The sequence below is a fragment of the Phoenix dactylifera genome, chromosome 15 (assembly GCF_051530095.1).
Source record: "Phoenix dactylifera cultivar Ajwa chromosome 15, Ajwa_hap1_PhDact_Kaust_v1.1, whole genome shotgun sequence".
In the NCBI taxonomy this organism is placed as follows: Eukaryota; Viridiplantae; Streptophyta; class Magnoliopsida; order Arecales; family Arecaceae; genus Phoenix; species Phoenix dactylifera.
The window spans coordinates 18,620,791-18,642,430 of NC_143204.1; the positions used below are offsets into that span (position 1 = coordinate 18,620,791).

At 36.7% G+C, this 21,640-nt stretch overlaps 1 protein-coding gene across 2 annotated transcripts; it reads right to left on the bottom strand.

Annotated features, from left to right (window-relative positions):
* Nucleotides 1-669: 669 nt before the first annotated feature.
* On the bottom strand, nt 670-21,206 carry LOC103712518 (alpha/beta-Hydrolases superfamily protein). Of its 2 annotated transcripts, none has more exons than XM_008799061.5 (18): nt 20,823-21,206; nt 19,114-19,295; nt 16,175-16,279; nt 15,998-16,069; nt 15,668-15,815; nt 13,779-13,861; nt 11,341-11,396; nt 7,812-7,948; nt 7,603-7,693; nt 6,466-6,531; nt 6,126-6,348; nt 5,640-5,741; nt 5,314-5,399; nt 5,095-5,217; nt 2,154-2,223; nt 1,965-2,056; nt 938-1,042; nt 670-862 (listed from the first exon to the last, which is right to left on the bottom strand). In XM_008799061.5, the coding sequence occupies exons 1-18, from the start codon at nt 21,122-21,124 to the stop codon at nt 749-751; spliced, it is 2,157 nt and encodes a 718-aa protein (XP_008797283.2). In that variant the 5' UTR covers nt 21,125-21,206; the 3' UTR covers nt 670-748. The 2 variants fall into 2 exon arrangements, with proteins under 2 accessions (XP_008797283.2, XP_088567982.1); XM_088711856.1 differs by having other exon boundaries at nt 19,114-19,287; nt 20,823-21,154.
* Between the last annotated feature and the right edge of the window lie 434 nt (nt 21,207-21,640).

Below are 21,640 nucleotides of genomic sequence, written 5' to 3' on the forward strand. Positions count from 1 at the left end.
CAGTGGAAAGTGGTGAGCTCAAGGTTTTCCAGCTGACTCCGTCCCTCACAAATCTCATTTTCCTCTTGGCCGATGACTGACTTGCTGGTGGACACAGGATGGAGTTTTGGCTAGCAAGGAATGAAGGCCGGCTTAATGGCATCAACCACCCGGCACACCTCTACAAATGATTTTTTGCAACTCTTCTTTCTCCCGGTTCAGTTAGTCAATCAAAAAAAAAAAAAAAAAAAAAGTTTTTTTTTATGGATTAATAAGATGAGAAAAAAATACATCAAGCACCATGTTGATTAGATCCAAGGGCGATAGTACCGACCATACAACAAGACCCACACACCGCATGGCATAATCAAAATGAAAATGTATGGCATGAGGAAACCATTGGCTTTCCAAAAGTTACTCCATTTTATGGTAACAAAGTTAGCATTGTCTATTGGACCGAAAACTATTTGGCAAGACATGAGGGTAATTTTGGCAGGTGGAAGTCTACATGGATCGATTATTGCAACATAACTCCAGTTTATTATTACTATTGTTAATATTTTTCCCCACTGCTATAGATGTGCTTTGCCATCAGGTTTTGAATAGTTTCAAGTTTCCTTCTCCGGCAGATTCCCTCTCGTCTTTCAAGATCCAACAATCTAGGGTATGAGAAATTTTAAGGAGAAAATCTTCATGAACAAAACACTGATATTTAAGAGTTCTGTGTACCTTATTATACAAGATGTCAACATTGCCAAAAATCATCTTCTTAATCAAAGTTATCAATTTTAATTGGTGAAATAGCATCGGCCACTTCACAATGTCCCACCAATCTAGCCAAAAACACCATCTGTTGCTCCAATGTGAACTTGATGTTCTCAGCCTGTGCCAAAAATATTGCATCAGAAGTCCCATACTCAAAATGACAACTCTAGGCTAATTTTAGAGTCAGAAGTACCTTGCGGAATCCATGTTGTTCTCCTTCATATTCGACTAAAGCAACAGGCAGTCCCTTTTCTTTCAAAGCTTTGTATATCTTGCGGGCCTGTTCTGGTGGCACAATCTACATGGCATCAACAAAATCAAAATTGTTAATGGAGAAGGCTAACAGTAGCCCATTTTATTTGTTTTATATATGGAAAGGCCAAAAGACTAGTTGCACTAATTTTTTCACATTTCAGGTCTTGAGATCTTTTGCAAATTAATAGCAACGCATGAATGCGGAGCTTCCAATTCTAAATCAAAATACACAGTGAGAACATATATTTATTATATGTTGATTTACTTGTCTTCCAGTGTATTAATGTCTCATATTTACATCATCGCATGCTCAGAGCACCCTATGTTTTTTAAAATAAAGTCAGCACTCAGCAGGTTATATCTCTTTCCATATGAAGAGATTCTGTGATCAAATGAAAAAAAAAAGTGCCTATGCTTTTTTTTCTGTGCAAACATTGGACTCCGCATAGTCCCTCCTAAAAAGTTTGCAGCAATCAATTGAGTGAAACAGTAATCATCATTTGAATACCATTGCAATAACTCGTAGCGAGCTAATGGTTGAGTAGTTACAGTCACCATATATTATTACAACATATAGGTAGTACAACTTTTTATTATATGTTTATGAAACGATTGCAGTACCCCTCAAAGATAACTATGTGATACATTTTAGTTTTGAAAAAAATATAGAGTGCACATATGCCCAGCCATTTCGTGTTTTACTTTTTTCATTCAACAAGGCATTTCTGGACCTCCACATAGAGACTTGTGATGTACAAATAACACAGTGCCTTGAACCTACATGATTATGCAACTCCAACATCCCACATGAATAAAAAACGAAGAAGATTATCAAGTTGCCATATGATATTAATAGCTAATCATATTGATCTTCTATGTTAAACTAAATATTATTTTGGATAAATTGACTACCAGATAAATGCATGTCAAGTTATTGGAACAAGATTTTAAGTTCAGAGTCATACCTTGTCCTCTAGTCCTTGGAACAAAATCACCGGGCAGGTAAATTTATCAACAAAGTTAATTGGCGCCCTCTCATAATAAGCATTTTCACTCCCTAAAATGAAGACAGTGTCTCAGTAGTTAGTTAAATTAGTATACATTTAGTCATACATCTATAACATTGATCCATTTCACATGTTTTCACTGCTTACCCACAAGATTATCAATATAGTGGGACTCAAATTTGTGAGTCTCTGCTTTCAATGAGGACAAATCAGCTACCTGTTTTTGGGACAATATGGAAATGGCCACAATGTGAGAACACTACACAACTTGAATAAGTCCATGTGCCCCTCTTTTCCCAAACCAAAACATTGTAACAGAGAAAAGGAGGCATTCATTAAGTATTTACACTGCATCTTTTGAAGATGTAAGCTAAAAAGTGAGCTTAGGAGGTATTGTGATTTAATTATGCACATAACTTTCATGAAAAGCAAAAAATAGGGATTCTAACAGTTGTAAACATCAAAAAATTAGTAATATTCTATTAAAAACATGTTCAACTTCATAGTAAATCAATTATTTTGAATGTCAAAAGGAATTGGTTCAACAAGAAATCATTAGTACTTGTATATATATGTTCATTGGCATTGTCACAGAGAAACTGATCAGATATCAGATATAATCATTCTTATAAAGGACTATGTCTGGTGTCACTGCAAGCTTTTTTCACAATGTTACTCACGGAACTTCATTCCATGATGCAACTCTCCTCATTGGAGCTTTCTTACACCATCATCACATACCCATACCATCTCAGTCAATTCACCGTCATCATGTCTTATATATTGATGCAATACTTAGATCTCTAATATACTAGTTCTTCATCTATGTTTTGAGAATTAGCAAGCAACCATGTCAGTTATTATAGGGCACTAAGGGAGTCCACAGAAAGCCCAGCCCTTTATTAAAAATGCTAGTGAAGACTATAGGAATTTCAAACTATCTAGGTTTTACAGGTGGTAGTAGACCTCTAAAAAAGCCTTGAATTCTTTATATGATTGGTAAAAACACTTTGTAAATAGTGTACGTAAAAGCCTGCACAGAATTGTATAAGGAACCCACTAACTAGGCTCAGTTCATCTGGTTGGCATCCCTCTCCACTTGGGAGAGGTTCAGGTTTCAAACCTTGGTGGTGACATCTCCACCATCTCTCTAAAATAAAGAAAAAGACAGATAGATGGATAGAAGAGAGAGAGAGAGAGAGAGAGAGAGAGAGAGAGAGAGAGAGAGAGAGAGAGAGAGAGAGGAATTGTGTAAGGAATCCTAGATGGTTCATGGCCATTGGATGACCACCTCTCGGCATAATATAATGACCCAAGTAGAACCATTCTAATAGTCAGAATCCAGGGATTTATGGGTTGAAGGTCAAGGTCTTAAGTAAAAGGACTTTTCCACTTGTGTGCATCCTTTTTCTTTTCTTCTTATGTGTATGGACTCCTTATGCTCTTTCTATCTTATTTGTCTGCATGGGGTATCCAAGTCTTAGGGAACTTGCCTTCGCATCTGGAGCAATGGAGAGTGAAGAGTGTGCTCTAGACTGGCATGCAAGAAGCAGGAAGTCTGAATTGTGCACAAGCAAATTTACAGGACCACACTGGCTTTGTATAAGAGAATCTTAACGCAATAATTGGTATGGAAGCCAGAGTAGCGACCATTAATTATGGGATATAAAGATGCATATCAACAAGGAGGCAAACCATGCTTACATCTGAGATTTTATTGTTGCAGAGCCAAGAAAGACAAGCCTTTGCTGTCTGAAGGGATGCACAACAAGTGGGTTATGCAGGGCCCAGGTGGTCTTGCACTTAGCTTGCTTTTTTAGACACTAGGCTCAAGCACAACCAAGTGTGTGCTTCGTTCAATGTACTTTTCTGAAATCCTGCCCAGTGTGTTACATGTGCGACTCATAACCTTCAAAGCACACACATGCGCATGAATGAACCAAAAACTTGTTGCCCTCATTCATTATACTAGTGTTCCACTCATCATAAATCCGTTGACAACCTTACCATTCCCCCAACATGCATGTTCCCAACTCCCCATTATTTTGTACTTCCCTTCTGGATGATTGTTATTCTCATTGTAGTAGCCCTTGCAGTCGAGTTGTATATTAAACATCTTTTTTAATCTTGAATGGTTTGCAAAACTAACATATTATGCAGATGTTATAGTTTCATCTATGTAATCTTCTGAAGTCAAGTGATCCAACTTTCATGTATTCTTGACATTTTGTTTATTCTCCTGGGTTCCAAGTTGATGTTATATAAACAATCCATGTCAAACTAAGCTACTGTTAAATGCAAGCCATTTTATTAGATGTTATAACCTTGTTTTATAGGGGGCAGAAACGAGCCGAACACGAGGTGAGCTAGACCTAGTTCTAGCTCACCTCGTTTAATAATCGAGCCGAGCTCAAGTTGTTTACAAACAGCTCGTGTGAAAGATATAGCAAGAGTCTAGGAGCGTCCGAGGCTAGCATTTATATAGTTGGGAGAATAATCATGATTATATTTTAATTTTATAGTCAAAATATTAATTTATTCAGAAATAATTCGTTGAGATCGTGCACTTATCCATTCTATTCTACATCATATTTTGTAATAAATAATTATAAAAATAATTATTTGTATAATAATAATAATTAAAATAATATATTATGTCTAAATTATTATAAATTAGTATTTTGAGCTATTTGAGCCAAGCTCGAGAAAGCTAAGCTTGGCTCATTTCTTAACCGTGCAAGCTGTATTCGAGCCCAATTTTGAGGCGAACTCAATCTAACTCACGAACAGCTTGCTCGTTTGCCAACCCTAGTTCTATACTGAAAATCAATATTTAAGTTACTAAGTTCTGAAAGATTGTTAACATAGCAGAATGTATATATCATGCATTCATGCCTTTGTAACTTCGGATGCAGTTAAAAGATGTACAGTCATGTATTAGGAACATATTTAATTGATATAGACTGCATTTAGTACTATGGGACTAAATGTAGTGTCTTTCCAAAAGTTACAACTATATAGGCAAACATATAAACACCATCTCCTTTCAGATATATTAAATACATGAAGTATATTGTTAGCAACTTACACCATACAAAGAAGCACCCGCTTTAAATGTGTCTCTGAATGCAAGACAAGCTAATGTGGTGTATCCACCAGCTGATCTCCCCGTTATACAAAGTCGTTGTGCATCCACCTTTCCACTTTCTGCCTTTAAAACCAAATCAGCCACTTATGTTAATGGTTTGGCTCTAATAACACAGTGTGATCACTGCAAGAAAAGAGAGAGACTGCCAAAAATAGATACCAGAAATTTAGCACTGCTGCAACAATCATTAACGTCAACAATACCCCATTGTCCCAAAAGTCTTTCTCGATATTCTCTCCCATAACCTTCAAAAAGTATATGATCAGGTAATTAACATGCTTCTATTCAGAGTCCACATTCATCATAAAAAGCTTGGCCGATAAAAATAGCCAGCATCAAGGGTCAGCCAACCAATTTAGTCCTAAGGATATACATGAATAGTTTTCTCTGGCAGTTCAGATGATTGATAGGCAATCTTAATTTACCATGAAGTAGCCTGAATTATATTACAAATGAGTGAAGAAAAAAAAGATTAAAGGGCAAACCAGTGCTTCCTCCATAATTAACATCAGCAAAGGCCCAGCCTCGACTAGTCCAATATTGGATATTGAGATCCAGTACTCCACGTGTTTCAGCTGTGGGTCCTCCTGTAGATTTATAAAAGTTCATCGTTACTGCTGCATTAATTGTAATCACCTTAAAACAACACAATTCAGCCATACAGATCATTTAACCTAACACGTTTTTTTCTAAACATTAACAAACACTCAAAACACCTTCAGATGCATAACAAAATCTAGCAGTGCTTTTGCAGATTCATTCATGCGAATGCAACTCTATGTGGGTATGGCCATACACATGGCAACTCAAAATATATAAATCATTTTAGTTTTCTTGCTCCATAATAGGTACATGTCTGAAACCAAATATAGGACAATAAGTGATGTTAACTAGATAGCATGCAGAAAATAATTAAAAAACAAATGGCTGCAATTTTTATTTTCTATGTAAATAAACTACATAGTACATACCATGACTTTTGACCAATAAGGGAGGCTTTTCATCAGGAGGAGGTTGATAAGACTCATTTTTAGGTGGGTAAAAATAAGCGTAGGCATTCTGACCAGGGTTCTCTGTAGGGAATTCAATAATTTCTGGCAAGCTAAAGTATGGTTCGTATTTAGTTATATCTGGAGAAGAAGACCAGATTATTGAGAATTCAATTGCTTTTGAATGGTTTTCATCCAAGATCACCTGCAAACATAGAAAGGAGTGTCAGAAGCATCACAAATTCATAGGAAAGAATCAGTAACTGCAAATATCTTCCATTCCAATAAAAACTGAGATTTCAGACTAAGAAGCTTGCCCAACCTTTGCAACTGACAATGGTTGTCTACCAGATGCACCTTCAACATACAGGCAGCAGGATGCAGAAACCTGCGAGAACCAGGGGGTTATCATCAGCTTAAGTAACTAGGTATATTATAATTGAGATACCCTGCAACAAGGCTTGGAAACTCAAATTCGGTTTTGGTCTTGGTCTGGCCAAATCAGTTCTGGAAGTTTCACGAATTTAGCATTTGTTTCCACAGTTTTGGCTAAAAAACTTTAAAAAATAAAAATAATTAAAATTGGGAATATTAAAAAATAATAAAGAAAAAACTAAATTGAAAAAAGGTTAACATTTTAATGCATACTATACTATATCGTTTAGGACCTTTGGATGTATTATTTTGCTACTTTGTTACAAAGAAATTCGTATAGTCAAAAAATATGTATAAATTTGGGAAAAATCATATTTAGAGTTTAATGCATCATTTACTGATTGGTAGCAATCAAAAATAAGTCAATCTAATTGGCAGTGAGATTTGAGTTTTAAAATAGCTAAACGGCATCAAAAAAGCTTATTTTACCCTAGCTTTGAAATGTAATATTGAAATATTTCTAAATGTTCTCAAAACTTGCAAAATCTAAGTTTAAACAGGAGAGAGGTCTTGCAAGATTGAAAGAACGAAGGATATTAAAAAAGATTGACATAAATAGCTCATATATACAATTAAATTTGACCCCATGATTTAGTTGTGCTCAAAACCCCAAATTTGGCCCTAGTTTCAGATAATTTCTAGCAAAGCTAAATGTTGCAATTTCAATCTCAGAGTCCTGGGACAAAACTTCAAAACCAGGGTTGGAGTACCACCACTGTTCTTTGTAACAGTTGCAAACCAGTGAAATATGGTACCATTATGCACCTTATCACACTGACTCTTGGTACAGTAGTTGGCACCGACACAGTAAAAGTGGCATAAACTACCATATGTTGATACAGTAAAATACTGAGGGGCATAAGAAGCACCAGTCCCCTGCTGCTACGATATGGTTGTCTGGTACAGATTGGTACGCGATGATACCTCAAGTTTCAAAACATACACTGGATAGGTATTTCACATCAAGGAACAGTATCATATGGTTAACTACTTTTCCTAAATAGTGACAGAATGGTGAACTAACAATGTTACTAATATCAGTGAGAGGAATATCAAGTGGTGTAAAGGAACTCTGAACATAGTCCAAAATTCCAAGGTATGATCTTCCATTTTGCCTGCATTTAAAAACCACAAAAGTAAGCAAGATCGATTAAATATATTCACCATAATTTGGTCAGAATTCTTTATAATTATATTTAGAAGTTTCAATAGTGAATAATTTCTTATAGAAACCTGTAGCTGCAAACTATTTTCTGATTTTCCCCATCTTTTCCAACAAAATCATAAGAACTGATGCCAAAAACCCACAGTGGTCTTGTAAATTCAGCATTCAATGAATAAACAGACACCACCTCATTTTTGTGTTCAATCTGTCCACAAAAGAATAAGAGTACATAAAAATTATAAACAAGATGTAGTCGTCGCACCATTCTTTGAAGATAAGTAAAAATTATAGAAAGCTGCTAAAATTAGAAAAATTCCATTTCAGCACCTAGATAAACTTTTAACATGAATTGCTATACAAAATTGAGGATGCAGATAAGCACTTGAACCCAAATAAATATTATTACTATCTAGTCATCATAATTTGATAATTTAAAGTCCACATATTAGGCTTCGATATTATATACATACATACATATATATATATATGATCAGTTTATAACACTTCAAAATGTTTTTATATGCTATCTACATAATCAGAGACTTCAATCAAAACAAGAGATCCACCAAATGACTTATGGACTAGATGAATGTTATATCCATGGTCGGCGGAACCGTTTTGATCCGTACTGGCGGTGGACCGGAACGGTTCCGACAATGAAACTGAGACCCCGTCGCCGGAGGGGGAGAAGGAAAAAAGAGAAAAAAAAGATAGAGCAGAGGAGGGAGAGAGAGGGAGAGGAAGGAGGAGAGAGGCCGGCCAGAGAGCCTCCGCACGGAAGAGGCGGAGGCCAGAGAGCCGCGAAGGCAGGGCTCTGCCTCTGGTCCCCTATTCCATTCGAAATAGGGATGTAGAGGGGGGCCCTTTTATTTTTGAGAATTTTAAGTGACCGCTCGGAGACAAAGCCCTGCCTCCACGGCTCCCCGGCCTTTGCCTCCTCCGCACAGAGGCTCCATGGCCTCCGCCGGCCAACCCCAGCCGGCCTCTCTCCTTCCTCTCCCTCACCCTCTCCCTCCCTCCCCCGCTCTCTCTTTTCCTCTCTTCCGTTCTCCTAGTTCCCCGCCTCTACTATGTCGGTACAAGGTTGGCATGGATCCTAGTACTGGCACAATAGACGTTGGTTATATCAATAGTAGGAAATTACAACTAAATGTTTCTCAGGGTGCTAACTTTAGCTTTCATGTTTTATTTCACTTTAGTTTTGTTTACACACCTTCTATATCCATTTTTCTTTTATCGAAGACAGTCATTCTCAAACCTTTTCTTTCTACTTTAGATAGTCTTTCTTGATCGAATAAAAGAGAAAACTTCTTCCTTCAATCCACTCAACTAGAATCTCTCAAAGATCAAAAGAACAAAGAACAAGAAGAATTTTGTGGATAAAAGATGAAAACAAGTTTTTGCCCACTTCACTTTTATTAAAACCCAACCTACATAACCTAGGTACAAGGCCTTCTTTTATACTAGTGAGGTCCAGCTCTACTAATTTGAGTCTGATTCCTCTTCTAGGTAAAGAGGTCAAATTTTCCCAAAAGACATTAAAACATATAAAATTGCCGAAATTAGCTAGAAAGCCAGAACTCAACTCCATATCAACTTTGTCTTCTTTCATGTTACCAAATTCCTTGCAGATTAGGAGATATGCCTTAGTCAACAGTTACTAAGGAGTAAAGGAGCTTGATCAAGCATCTAAAGGCATTAAACAAACGCAAATTGCATCCAACATGGACCTTGATGGGCCTTATGGCCGATTGCCACACTGCAGTACCTGTCAAGCCACTCGTTTTGACACCTGGAATGCCAAAATAAAGAAAGTCATGGCCTTTTATGTTTAAAGCTGCATGATCACAGCTTGGCTGAGGCAACCAACCTAAGGTAGCCTGGTCCACAATACGTATGGTGAACCTATTGGATCATATCTTGATTTAATGTATGAAAAAGCCTCCTCTTTGCTTCTTGGCGATTCTTTATCTTGCTAGACTCTTGATGTGTTCCATCTTCATATCATTCACTTCAAGTCACCTCTTTGCTTCTTGGTGATTCTTTATCTTGCTAGACTCTTGACGTGTTTCATCTTCATAACATCCACTTCAAGTCATGTTTAGACAGAACTTCATTTTGCATGGCAATACATGGCATATAAAGATATTACCATTTGGTTTGCTCGACCTTTCACACCTTTCATACATTGTTTTACTCTCAAGATCAATGCTCATATATGCTATGTTCTCAAACTCATGACTTTCAATCACTAAAATCTTCCGTGTTTTCTAGCATGGATGTTCGAAGTATCTAATTTCATTGCAGGCATGCATGTTTTTTCTCATGGACCATAAGATAGGAGACAAACTCATTGATACTGACCAATAGCCCAAATCTCCAAGAGATGACAATGGAGGCATTAAACTACATCTCTACCTCATCCATCAATATCAATCAGAGTCAAATTGATCTGTTAATATGCTCCAAGTTTTTCCCCTCTGTGGAGTTTCCTTCAACATCAAATTGCCATTTCTCAAATTCCCAAAGATGAGATATAATTATCACTCTTGCCATTTTCTTAGAAACTTTGAGATTGCTTCACAAGGTGAAATATTGATTCAAGCACTTTACAATCTTAAATCTTAGTATTGGAAAAAATAATGGAGCCTAAGGATGCCGAGGCCTACTAGTGTTAGCATCTGAGGGTAAATCAATAGATTTATCAAAACCTATTATGCCTTCACCCTAGATTTAAGCCACTATTGGCATTTTAACTTCTTTAAGAACCCTTTGCCACATTAAGCTGGACATTGTAAAGGACTACAGTGTTGCAATTCTGCTAGTCATTTTCTTGCTCGGCATCTCCACGTACTAAGACAGGCTACATCTTGTGCAGGGTTAATTTTATTATTCAACCTTAGTTCAGATTTATTATATGTGTATCGTTTAATATCAGTCCGTACCTAGTTATATCCCTTGATACTATTCCCCCAACATCCCTTTACTATTTGGTCCATACATGACGTTGTACCTGCAACATCTCATTCCTCCATCCATCAGTTAAAAGCTTCCTTCTCTTGTTTTATATTCTAGGCAATTTTCTGTTGCTAAAATTTACTTCTATTGGCTTAAATAGCAATATTTCCACTACTCCTATGTCTATTCCGAGAGAGACTTTTAAATTTAAGATCTTTAAAAAAGAGATGCTTCCAAGTTTCCAATCCAAGAAAATGTAAGAGAGCTTATTTAGATCAACTCATGAAGCTCCATAGAAGGTGGTTGCATGTTCATAGATTCACTCAAGAATGTGGAATTAACCAGGACGAGACCACCATTCTATGGCTAAGATGCATCTAGTTTAAATAATCATGGCAGTAAGTTGTGACTGATCATATATATTAGACCTGTCCAAATGTTGATCCTCAGACTAAGTTCGCTGACTGAAGAGGTTTGAACATAGTTCAAGCAAAGATTACAAGCAATAAGAAACATACATAGTAAATGATATACAATGCTAAAAACATATGAACAAGCACATAAACATAACAAAAATTTAATGGCTAAGATATGTATTTAGGTTATATAGAAAGCTTTGGACATAGAATAAGCATTTACCCATTTATAAATATTCCAAAACCCGCTCTTTCTATCAGTGATGAAGAACAATTCCCCTAAAAAATCACAGAAAAAAAGAATTTAGTATCAATAAGCAACACTTAACAGCTAGGTTTGCCGTATTAGTCGGTACCGTACCATACCGGTATGCAGTCTCCTATCGTACCGACACTTGGTACACCACATCATCTTGTACCGTACCGCATACTGATACTATAATAGGATGATACAGATATGGGGTCTAGTACCGAGACGGCAAACCTTGCTTAACAGCTTAATCCATAACTATCATTATAATTGAATCAAAAAATAAAGATGAGAGAAATCAAGGCTTATAAATTCAGAAAGTCATCTATTATGTGATGTATTTATAAAAGAAAAAAGCATCACGGTTTTGTCACCAGAAGTGAGGGTGATCATTTGTTTACATTTGTAGAACTATAATAGTGCAGCAGGTCAACTTTTGCAAGACGAATTTGACAGGATGCTTGAATGCTTAAACAAGTAAAGTTAAGATTTTTCCCATTTTTGCTCCTTTCTGTTTGTTACTTTTGCAAGATGAACTTGACAGGATGCTTGAATGCTTAAACAAGTGAACTTAAGATTTTTCCCATTTTTGTTCCTTTCTGCTTGTTACTTTTGCAAGATGAACTTGACAGGATGCTTGAATGCTTAAACAAGTGAACTTAAGATTTTTCCCATTTTTGTTCCTTTCTGCTTGTTACTTTCCTACTAAAGGATCATCAACTAGAAGAAGTACAAGCTGGAAGATCAAGGTGAAAAGGAAAAGCCCTGGTGAGAGTATGATTTCTGCAGAAACCCATAAGAAAAAGTTAGTTATTTATCTAAATTATGTACCTTAGTTGTTGCTTTGGATAAGGCTTGTTATTTATGGCTAAGTTCCAAGTATCCCAACCCATGCCACTGGATAAACTCTACCTACTCTCTAAACCAATTGTTCAACCAGCCAAATAGTGACAGAAATATATAAAGGGGATTTTGCAGAAAAGACTGATTTATTTTCATATTTGGAAAAACAGGCTATATTTCTTTAAGAAATAGTCCTCTTTAAACTTATCGAACTATTATGCCCCTGTCGTCAGATGAATGCACACATTTATCTAAGTCAGTACACACAAAATGGTAATTGATGCACATAATCAGGTTGAAGCACACTGTTCTTAGAAGAAGTCGCCAAGGCAAGGTGTAATGGTCCACTAGAATACCCAATGGATAATTTTTTGCAGAAGAAAAATAAATGTCACAGTTCTCCACAAATTTTATAACTAAGTGACACTTTTTTGCCAAATCAGCAAATTGGAAAAATTGAAAGGATTTCATGATATACAAACTTTCTGCCATATGAAGGTTGATTCACTCCAACATCTGCTCCTCAAGTTTCATGGTACTCAACAGTTTAAACAAATAACCATGGAAGTTCCAACCATCATGAAGTTGATCCAACTTTTGGTCAGATCACTGTAATGCCAAGTGTTATCGTATTCCAACAGCAACACCAACTAGAGTCTCCAGAATCAAACAACTTGGCCATTTTCCATTGCTAGAAAGGTCATTAGACTGGCGATATCATTGGTTTTATGGATATTTCTTTGAGTGGGTTTGCAAGTCACTTAATCGTTCTTAGTGCATCAGAGTTAGCAGTTTTAAAAGAGTCTCACCTAGATGAATTCTACAGATTGGTTTTTCTTTATATTTTTCACTTCCTAACTGTTTGGGGGACAGGGGACAAGGGTTCCAATATTATAACCATTCTTACCAAGGTTTGCAGAACTAGGCCATACCGCCCGGTTCAGGCAGAACCGAACCGACCAGGTGCCAAACCGGGTCAGTTCGCTATATAAAAATGGTTCCCGCCCCCTAGAAAGACTTTGTAGCCTTATTTCAAACACAAATACCCAAGCCATGTGGCATAGGTCCCCTGTTAATTAAGTTAGACATATTTCGGACTACCATGACTGAGAGCTTAAACTTTGCAAAATGGACAGTAATTGAAAACTGGCAAAATTGCTGCGGGCCGAATTCAATTCACGATGAACCTAGGAGCACAAATTTGTATCGGTTGAAATATGCAACAAATGGATACTAACAGAGGTTAACATTTACTACAAGTTCCATTACCCTATAAAAACCCATCCATACTCAACAAAAAGAAAATAAACTTGGCTGTGAATTTTGTTCAGACTATGCACAAAGGATCTTTAATGGATAGGGCTATAGTCCTGCTGCATTCAAAGAGGAAAAATGTTCATGTTTCGATCATTCCTGAGCGACATTTAAAACCATATGACAAAATAAGTAATAATTATGCAACATACATTCTTTTTTTGGAGAGGAATGAAATATACATTCTATTAATTGAAATACTTTTAAAAATAGTATAACAAAATGAGAATGCAATAAAAAAAGTACAAACATACCGTTGGAAGACCATTTGGGTTCAGTTGGAGATTCTACTAACATAGGATCGCCACCAGCAACACGAACCCGCTTGCACAAGTCTCTGTAAAGAAGCATGAAGTCTTCTTTACTAAAGAAACACAATAGTGGAAGCAGCAGCAAGCACATGTAAAAAAGCATAAAGTAGACTATAATGTCTTGAAAACATAATGGAATGACAACCTTTGACTAGTGATGCATGGGCCCAATTCACTTGTGACCAAAAAAGATCATTAGAAAGATAGTTGAGCTTTGCTCACAAGACCTAGGCAAAAAATGGAACAGGCCAAGGTCAAGCAGCTATTATGACCAATGTCTACGGCCAACATGCTAGACCCAAGCCTAACCTAGCCCAGCCTTGGACCTAGACTTTCCAGATCAAGCTAGGGCCAGATAGAAAATTCCAAGCATGAGATCAGCCAAACTCAAGCATACCTAGGGGACAAATCATAACCTTTTTTGCAATCATAACAAAGGCGACGGAGAGAAATGGAAGGAGGGAAGGAGGGAAGGAGGGAGGGGGGAGAGAGAGAGGAGTCAGAGGGTGATGACTAGAATGACTAGAGCATGTGGCAACAAAGGTGATGATGACATTAATGGGCCTTATAGGCCATAACGAGGGGAAAGAGGGGAGGAGAGAGAGGTGGAGGAAGAGGAGGGAGATGGGGCTACCTGATCGAGGGTTGTCCTCCATAAGACCTGGGGATATGAGAGATAGGAAAGGTGAAGGTGGGAAAAAGGGAGAGAAGGTAAGAGATGTTAGGAAATGAGAACGAAGATGAGGCAGTACAGGATTAGACAGAGCAGGGTTATTGGGGATAGGCAGCCAGGGTTATTATATTAAAGTTACTAAAAGGCTTTAGGATTAAAAGTTTAGTTTGATATTCATTGTTGATACATTATAATATTCTATAACAGCCTAAGCTTTTAGGATCAAGTGGTTAGTTAACATAGCATCAAAGCCTGGATTGTTGGTTGTGGGTTGAAACATAATTGAAGTCAATTGTTTATTTAATTAACCAGGTTCTCATCTTGACTTGTCCCGTGTCTCAATAATGCTTATTCCTCCAAATGCATGGTCAATGCCACACATAAGGAGCTGTCAAACTTGATATACACTATTGAGTGTTGACCACTCATTTCCTAGCAGCTTAAGCTTCGGAGTCAAATGGTTTGTTAACATTAGAAATATATATGTTAGTATGAGAAATGTAGTATTAGAATAGCATAATATTTAGTATATGACAGGCCAAGCCTATTCAATTAGATAGGGCCTGGCTGGAATTTCTACTAGCTAAAGTTCCTAACATGCCCAATTTAAGGGTCTAGGAACCCTTTCCTAGGCCCACCAAATGTGAGCCAAGCAAGCCAGGCCAAAAAATGCAGCTCACTCAAAAAAAAAAAAAAAAAAACTCTCCACAAAGTTGTCAAAAAAAGGGCTAAAAGTTGAAAAAAATAACTAAAAATAATGAAAACAAATGCAAAAACTAACATGTTGTGTTAAGAAGGCTCTTGACCCTATGATGTTGACTTAAACAAACTGAGGTCTGAGTTGACTCTTAGTTGCTTTGGTTTCAAAAATTCAGCCAGTGCAATTTCAAACTACAAGCTAAAAAAACATGAATCAATTTCAATCCAGAAACACATGAATAGCACCACGCATTTGCAGATAATACAGGTTGCATAATAAGTACAAGAGAAGATATTCGCACCAGCAAAATACAAGTATGGAGGCAATATTATGAACATATTCATCTTTGTATGTTTAAAGGTACTCATTACTAAGAGCAGCATAATTTTGTTTTTGTTTTCTTTTCCTCGGCTGATAGCATGGATGTAACACTTTCATCTTAACAAGATCAGCACTTACCCATTTTCAGAAAAATACCCAACCCAGAGTTCTGCTTTGTCCCAATGCATATTAGGGTGGCTCCATTCAACCCATGCCATTCTCTTTTCTTTTGGATCAACTCGTGGAAAGGCGTAGAAATCATTGCCGCTAACAAGTTCCTTTGGTTCTTCACGCCAGAAGATTCAAAAGGGAAAAGGAAAAAGAAAAAAAAAATACAAAAAAAGATATTGTGATGCTTGAAAATAAATTACAAAGTCAAAACAAATCAATAGCCTAGGAAGACTTTGTAAACTATAGAGATGTATAAAACATGATAAGCAAAATACAAATTGCTTAAAAATATATTACCTTGAATATTTCCATCATTCAAGTTTATAGAAACAATTGATGTGATCGGATTTAGGCAGCTTTTGCGCTGATCTGACAAAAAAGGAAAAGAAATGAAGAAAATTATAAGGGTTCTAGTTTCTTGGTGGCATCGAGTATCAAATTTTAGTGTAACATCAAAAATAATTCACCACTAACCTTCCATTATAGTTAGATAACGATTGAAATGAGGATCAAAGACACCATCAGCATAACGTACTAGAGGTTCACTATAATCTGGAGAGAGAGGTACTGGCGATTGACCTGTTAACAAACAAGAGAGTTTCACAAGGTTACCAAAAGTATTGAAAACTGCAGTATCTCAAACGTAATGTACTAGTTTTTGGGAAATGTCCAATGCAGGATGTGTTTTTACACCTATCTGGAAGATAAAGAAAACAAATCTGATAATAAATAAGATAGTTTAGGAACTCTGACTAGGGTTAAAGTATAGCTATTTATCAGAGTCAAAAACACAAATATAATATGAATAATAAATAAATAGATGAAGTTGTAAAGACAGCAGAAGTCGGAGAAAAGAATCTGTATCATTTGCCAGTGATGGATGACCCAATACATGTACAGCAATAATAATGAAGCAGCTCTTTTCTTTAGTTACCTAAACCAGAATTTCATACACAGTCAGCTAAGTAGCTAAGAAAAGAAAATTTGAGGAAAAGAGAGAAAGCGAGCTGCAAAATCAACAATCAAGTTTCAGAAAAGCAATCTGTATCATATTAGAAATTTTACTAGGTTCATATACCAAATATGAGTTACATTTTAAAGGGAAATCAGTATATTAGATCAGATGGTAATCATGATTGGATAGGTTGGACTCTTGGAAATGAAGCAATTTCACTCATAAAAACTTTTGAGAAGAGAAAAAATGAAGTAATAGAACAATGTAATCATATGCAACCATAAACAAGGCAGAAAAGAAGGTATTATACCACTATCCAATCATTTCATAGAGGCAATATCACAAGAAGAAGAAGAAGAAGAAGAAGAAACCTCAGCAGTCACTAAATAGTAGTTCAGTTCTTGTATCCAGTTTTATACTGTTTATGCGGGATCAGAACAAGCGGACCTTAGTGTCTTGCCATTCTCATAGAATTTGAGGCCTTAATGCTTGTTTTGTAACTTAGTGAGAATGCCATTCACTCTATTTACTCAAATTCCACGATATTAAGTCTAACAAAAAACAACTTAGGAACTCGATGAAAATTTAGTGACCTACAACTTGAAATTGACTCATCGAATTGCTCTATGATCCTCTATCTGCCTAGATCCTTGCCCAACCAAGTCTTTTAAGCACCACTGAATTTAAAAGATATGCCCTTAATTGGCTACTTCAAGAAAATGGTAATACTGATGAATCTTAACAGGTTTCACTCAACATCCTGAGAAGTTGTCCAAAAAGTAATTTACTAAGAGCATTTGATCTCTTGCTACAACATGACTTGGGGAAGACTTATAGTTTGTTGGAACCTACATTTTTTAATTCAATGTGGTCTACCAAGCTACTCATAATAAGGAAAAGCATAACTAATAACACCAACCAACCTCTCTCTAATTGAATCAATTTACTGTATTATTTTGGCTTTAAGCATTAATTTACTACAAAAGAATAAGATTGATGAGCAGTTTTTAATCTTCATCTCACTTTCTAATTTTTTTTTTGACCAAATAGTTAGAAAAATGCTGAATGAGTATTGTCATATTTTTCCAAATTTTGACTTTATATTACTGAAAGGAAAGTAGCTATTTTAGACAACAATTTGATAACTTCCAGCCATGGCTCCCTTCCAAGCTCTATCAAATCTTAATTCAACTCCTCAAGATATTCTAAAAGATGGAATCTTCTTACACCTAATCAACTTCAAAATTGACCCTATTCACCATCCATTTTACTCATCCTTGGTTTACCACTTGCTTGGTGCACTGCTTTTTACGGATTTCCATTTCTTTCTGATCCAAAGGGTTCTCCTTGGAATCTACTAGGCTAATATGTTGGATGCCCTTTAACACCTACAACATATTAGTTTCCTATTCACTAATTTACTCCCTTCTGTTATTTTCCTAGACTAGTGAAACCTATAACCCTCAGATCTCCACAATTATATCTGTCAATGGTTTTTATCCATTTACTCTCTGAAGCCACATGTCCTTTGGCTATATTAGGTATGCACTCTATTTTTTAATCTGCTTCATTTTAACACATTACCTTTCTAGCATTGTTCATGTTGTTTTCCATCTCAATATCATTTTGCACACCTATTGCTTATTGAGGGCACCTCTTTAAGTATCATTTTGTACTTTAAGAGAGTATGGTGAGGTCCTCCTACTTTTGCATTGTGTATATAAAGGTACCAACTCACTTGTTTATCCTAATAAAATTCGTCGAAGCAAAGCAGCTACCAATTGCTGAGATGTAGATTTGGTAAACATTTCATCTTTGCAGAAAGACAAGGAGTTGAGCAGACACATAATTAGTTGTTTGAAAATTGAGATAATGAACATTCTTCCATAACTGGTTTCATAGAAATGAAACAGATTTGGAAATATGCTTTGTCCTAGAGTGGATTACTTGTTTATATGAAACTGCCATGATATTTTACAAGTCATAGAATTATTGGAATTTTCTATTCATATTCATATATATGTATAGATTTTGTAAATGTTTCATCATTGCTGAAAGACAAGAAGCTGAGCAGACACATAATTTAGTTGTTTGAAAATTGAGATAATGAACATTCTTCCATAACTGGTTTCATAGAAAAGAAAACAGACTGTGAAATCTACTCTGTCCCAGAGTGGATCACTTGTTTTTATAAAATTACCATGACATTTTACAAGTCAAAGAATTGTTTGTGTGTGTGTGTGTATGGGTACACTTTTGTGTGGTTTTATACAACACAACTTTATAATGTGTTGCTATTGCAGAATGATCAAGTGAAAGATTTCGATCAGAAATTACAACTTGTCAAAACACAAAACCAAGAAGATGGATTGCATGCCTAAAAATTACAACTTGAAGAAAGAAACAATATCAACATGATGGTAAAGGGTGAAAGAGGAATCAGCAAGGAGAACTAGACCTCCAATGATTTGCTTGTATAACCGTTGGTCTTTATAGTTCGAAAATATAATCATATTCTCCAAAACAGCAAATGCACCACCTCCATACTCCTGCGCCAAAGTCCTTGCTGCAAACTCTGCAGGTATGATGTCCAGAGGTTTGTCTTCCACTTTTACTGGTTCCATCACAAGAACTGCACGTCTGAAGAATTCTTTATTGAGTTAAATGTGGCACATTATCAAGTTCAGGATTTTAACAAGCAAATAGGAAAAGATTGTGAGATAGTCACACAGAAAAATGATAGATATACTTTACATGACAAAAAGTATTTGCACAAAAAAACTGGATTTGCAAAGCAGTTAGAGGCACACAACTAGACCCTTTCTGAATTAAAAAAATAATGGAGAGATTATGAGAATTTAGTGACATCAGCAAAGTAAGAACCATCTGGTTCATTCAAATCAGAGACAATTTGGACGAATCACTGGTTAAACTGGCAGTTCAGACAATTTTGACTAAAAAATCCCTTTTTTCACTTGAAGCAGTTTAAAGGGTCAACCCAGACCAGAAATCTAATCCATGGACAGCTGAACCAGTTCAACTGGCCGATCTGATCCATTCTTTTAAAACCATCACTACTAGAAGAGGTGCTGCTGCTGGTTCCTCTGGAGCAGGACCAACATGCACCTATATCCGCTCCCACATCCACTCGTAATGTTGGTAACTAAGATCTAGAACTATAAAACTATGACTGGACCCCATCCAAATATAGACCAGCAAGGAATGCCAAATCTCACTTTTGGCCTGTAAAAGTGTACCAACATAGACATAATCCGACCTAATAATAAAATATTTTATGATATGGCATTGATTGTAATGAAACTGGCCCGACCAAAAACTAAACTTATCTAGATGTGAGAATTTACCCATCATGTAATGGATAATTTAACTTCTGATGTCACTGGTAAATGGTTTAGAGTGCACCAAGAGAATTTAGCTTACCAAATAATGTACCCCAGCTAGGAGCTGGATCTAGACTTAATCATAGACAAGATGAAACCCGACAAACATTAAGGAATAGGCCTTAACATACCTGGACTTGACCTATAAACTCAATTGATCTTACAGGCTGTCTGCCTGTCTCATACCGAGACCTAGAAGTTTAGAACCAACCCATTTCTTGGATGGGCAGGATTTGAGTCAAAACTTAGACCCAAACCAACTTCTTCCCACAAGAATCCAAGTCAAGAATTACTCAGATCTGACCTGAATAGATACCACCCCTACATCTAGCTCACCAAGTTCATTACTTAAGATCATAGCCACCTATAGAATATATAGATATATGTACAACATTATCCACATAAATAAAAGAAAGAGTAGCAAATCACATGATCATAATCGACCACTTACTGAACACTCTATAATGTAGCTATCCATAAATCAGTTTCAAGCATTGCACATGACAAAATGAATTGATAATATTATTTTGATTTAAATATTTGGTCCATTTAGCCGAGGGAGTTCCCATTCAATTCGATCGGCGTATGCATGTAAGAACTCAAACTGTCCACCTCTCGAAACTAGAAGAAGAAAGACTGATGGGATGCGGAACAGACTTTCTCGAAATGTTTCGCATGGAAAAGCCGATCCGACGATAGGACGGGTCGACGGGATTCCAAAAGCGAGCTGTGGGGTTTCATGCGCTTCAGGGTTTTGGGAACGTACCCTCCTTCGCTGGGGCGGGTCTCGACCCAGACGAGGCGGCCGTCTCCGGCGACGGCGATCCCACCGAGCCGCTTCTCCGCGCTGGAGACGACGTCGGCGGTGATCGGGGACTTCCAGGAGCCATACGGCGCCGTGATTTTCTCCGGCCCGCGGGCGTCCGACGATACTGGCGAAGACGACGCCATGGTCCGGCCGGCCTTTGAGATGAACTGCTGCCGTGCGATCGAGATCGTGAGGTGGCGTAGGGCGGAGGGGGAGGCGGAGAGTAGAGTGGCCCTCAGAGCCGTTAGGGCCAGGTTCATCTGCAAAGGGGATTAAATTATGGACGGGGTGGGAGACTGGGGGAAAGTCCAGCCTTGGTTTGTAAAGTAACCCGAGCGACTCGGATCGCACGCCGATCGTTGGATGGATGGATATCGCCAATCAGAAACGTCAAATAAGGGAGTTAAAAAAGAATGGGCGGATGGGATCGGTGGTCGGCTGTTTGTTTGGCTGCAAGTTGACAGAGCGCAGTATAAATATTATAATTTAATTGAAGATATTTAGAATAGCTGTTTGGATATCTATAATTATAATAGTATATTATATTTGTACTGCAATGATTCAAAGTACTTAATGTAAAAGTAGTGCAATTCTAATTACAAGATTTGTTGCAATCGGAAGCTGCTCTTTCCTCACTACACTCAGATCATTGACATTTGATATGATATAATTTTTATATATTAATTATTTTAATAAGTAAACTATAATTATAAAATTATTATTATTATTATTATTATTATTATTATATCAAATACACTTTATAATATATTACTATA

Bases quoted from the DNA above. Each gene is read 5' to 3' on its own strand.
- LOC103712518 (XM_008799061.5), bottom strand. From the start codon at position 21,124: ATGAACCTGGCCCTAACGGCTCTGAGGGCCACTCTACTCTCCGCCTCC. The intron at 13,862-15,667 runs GTAAGTGCTGAT...GCTTCTTTACAG, and splicing joins GGGTATTTTTCTGAAAATGG to AGACTTGTGCAAGCGGGTTC. The intron at 863-937 runs GTACTTCTGACT...TTTTTGGCACAG, and splicing joins AACAACATGGATTCCGCAAG to GCTGAGAACATCAAGTTCAC.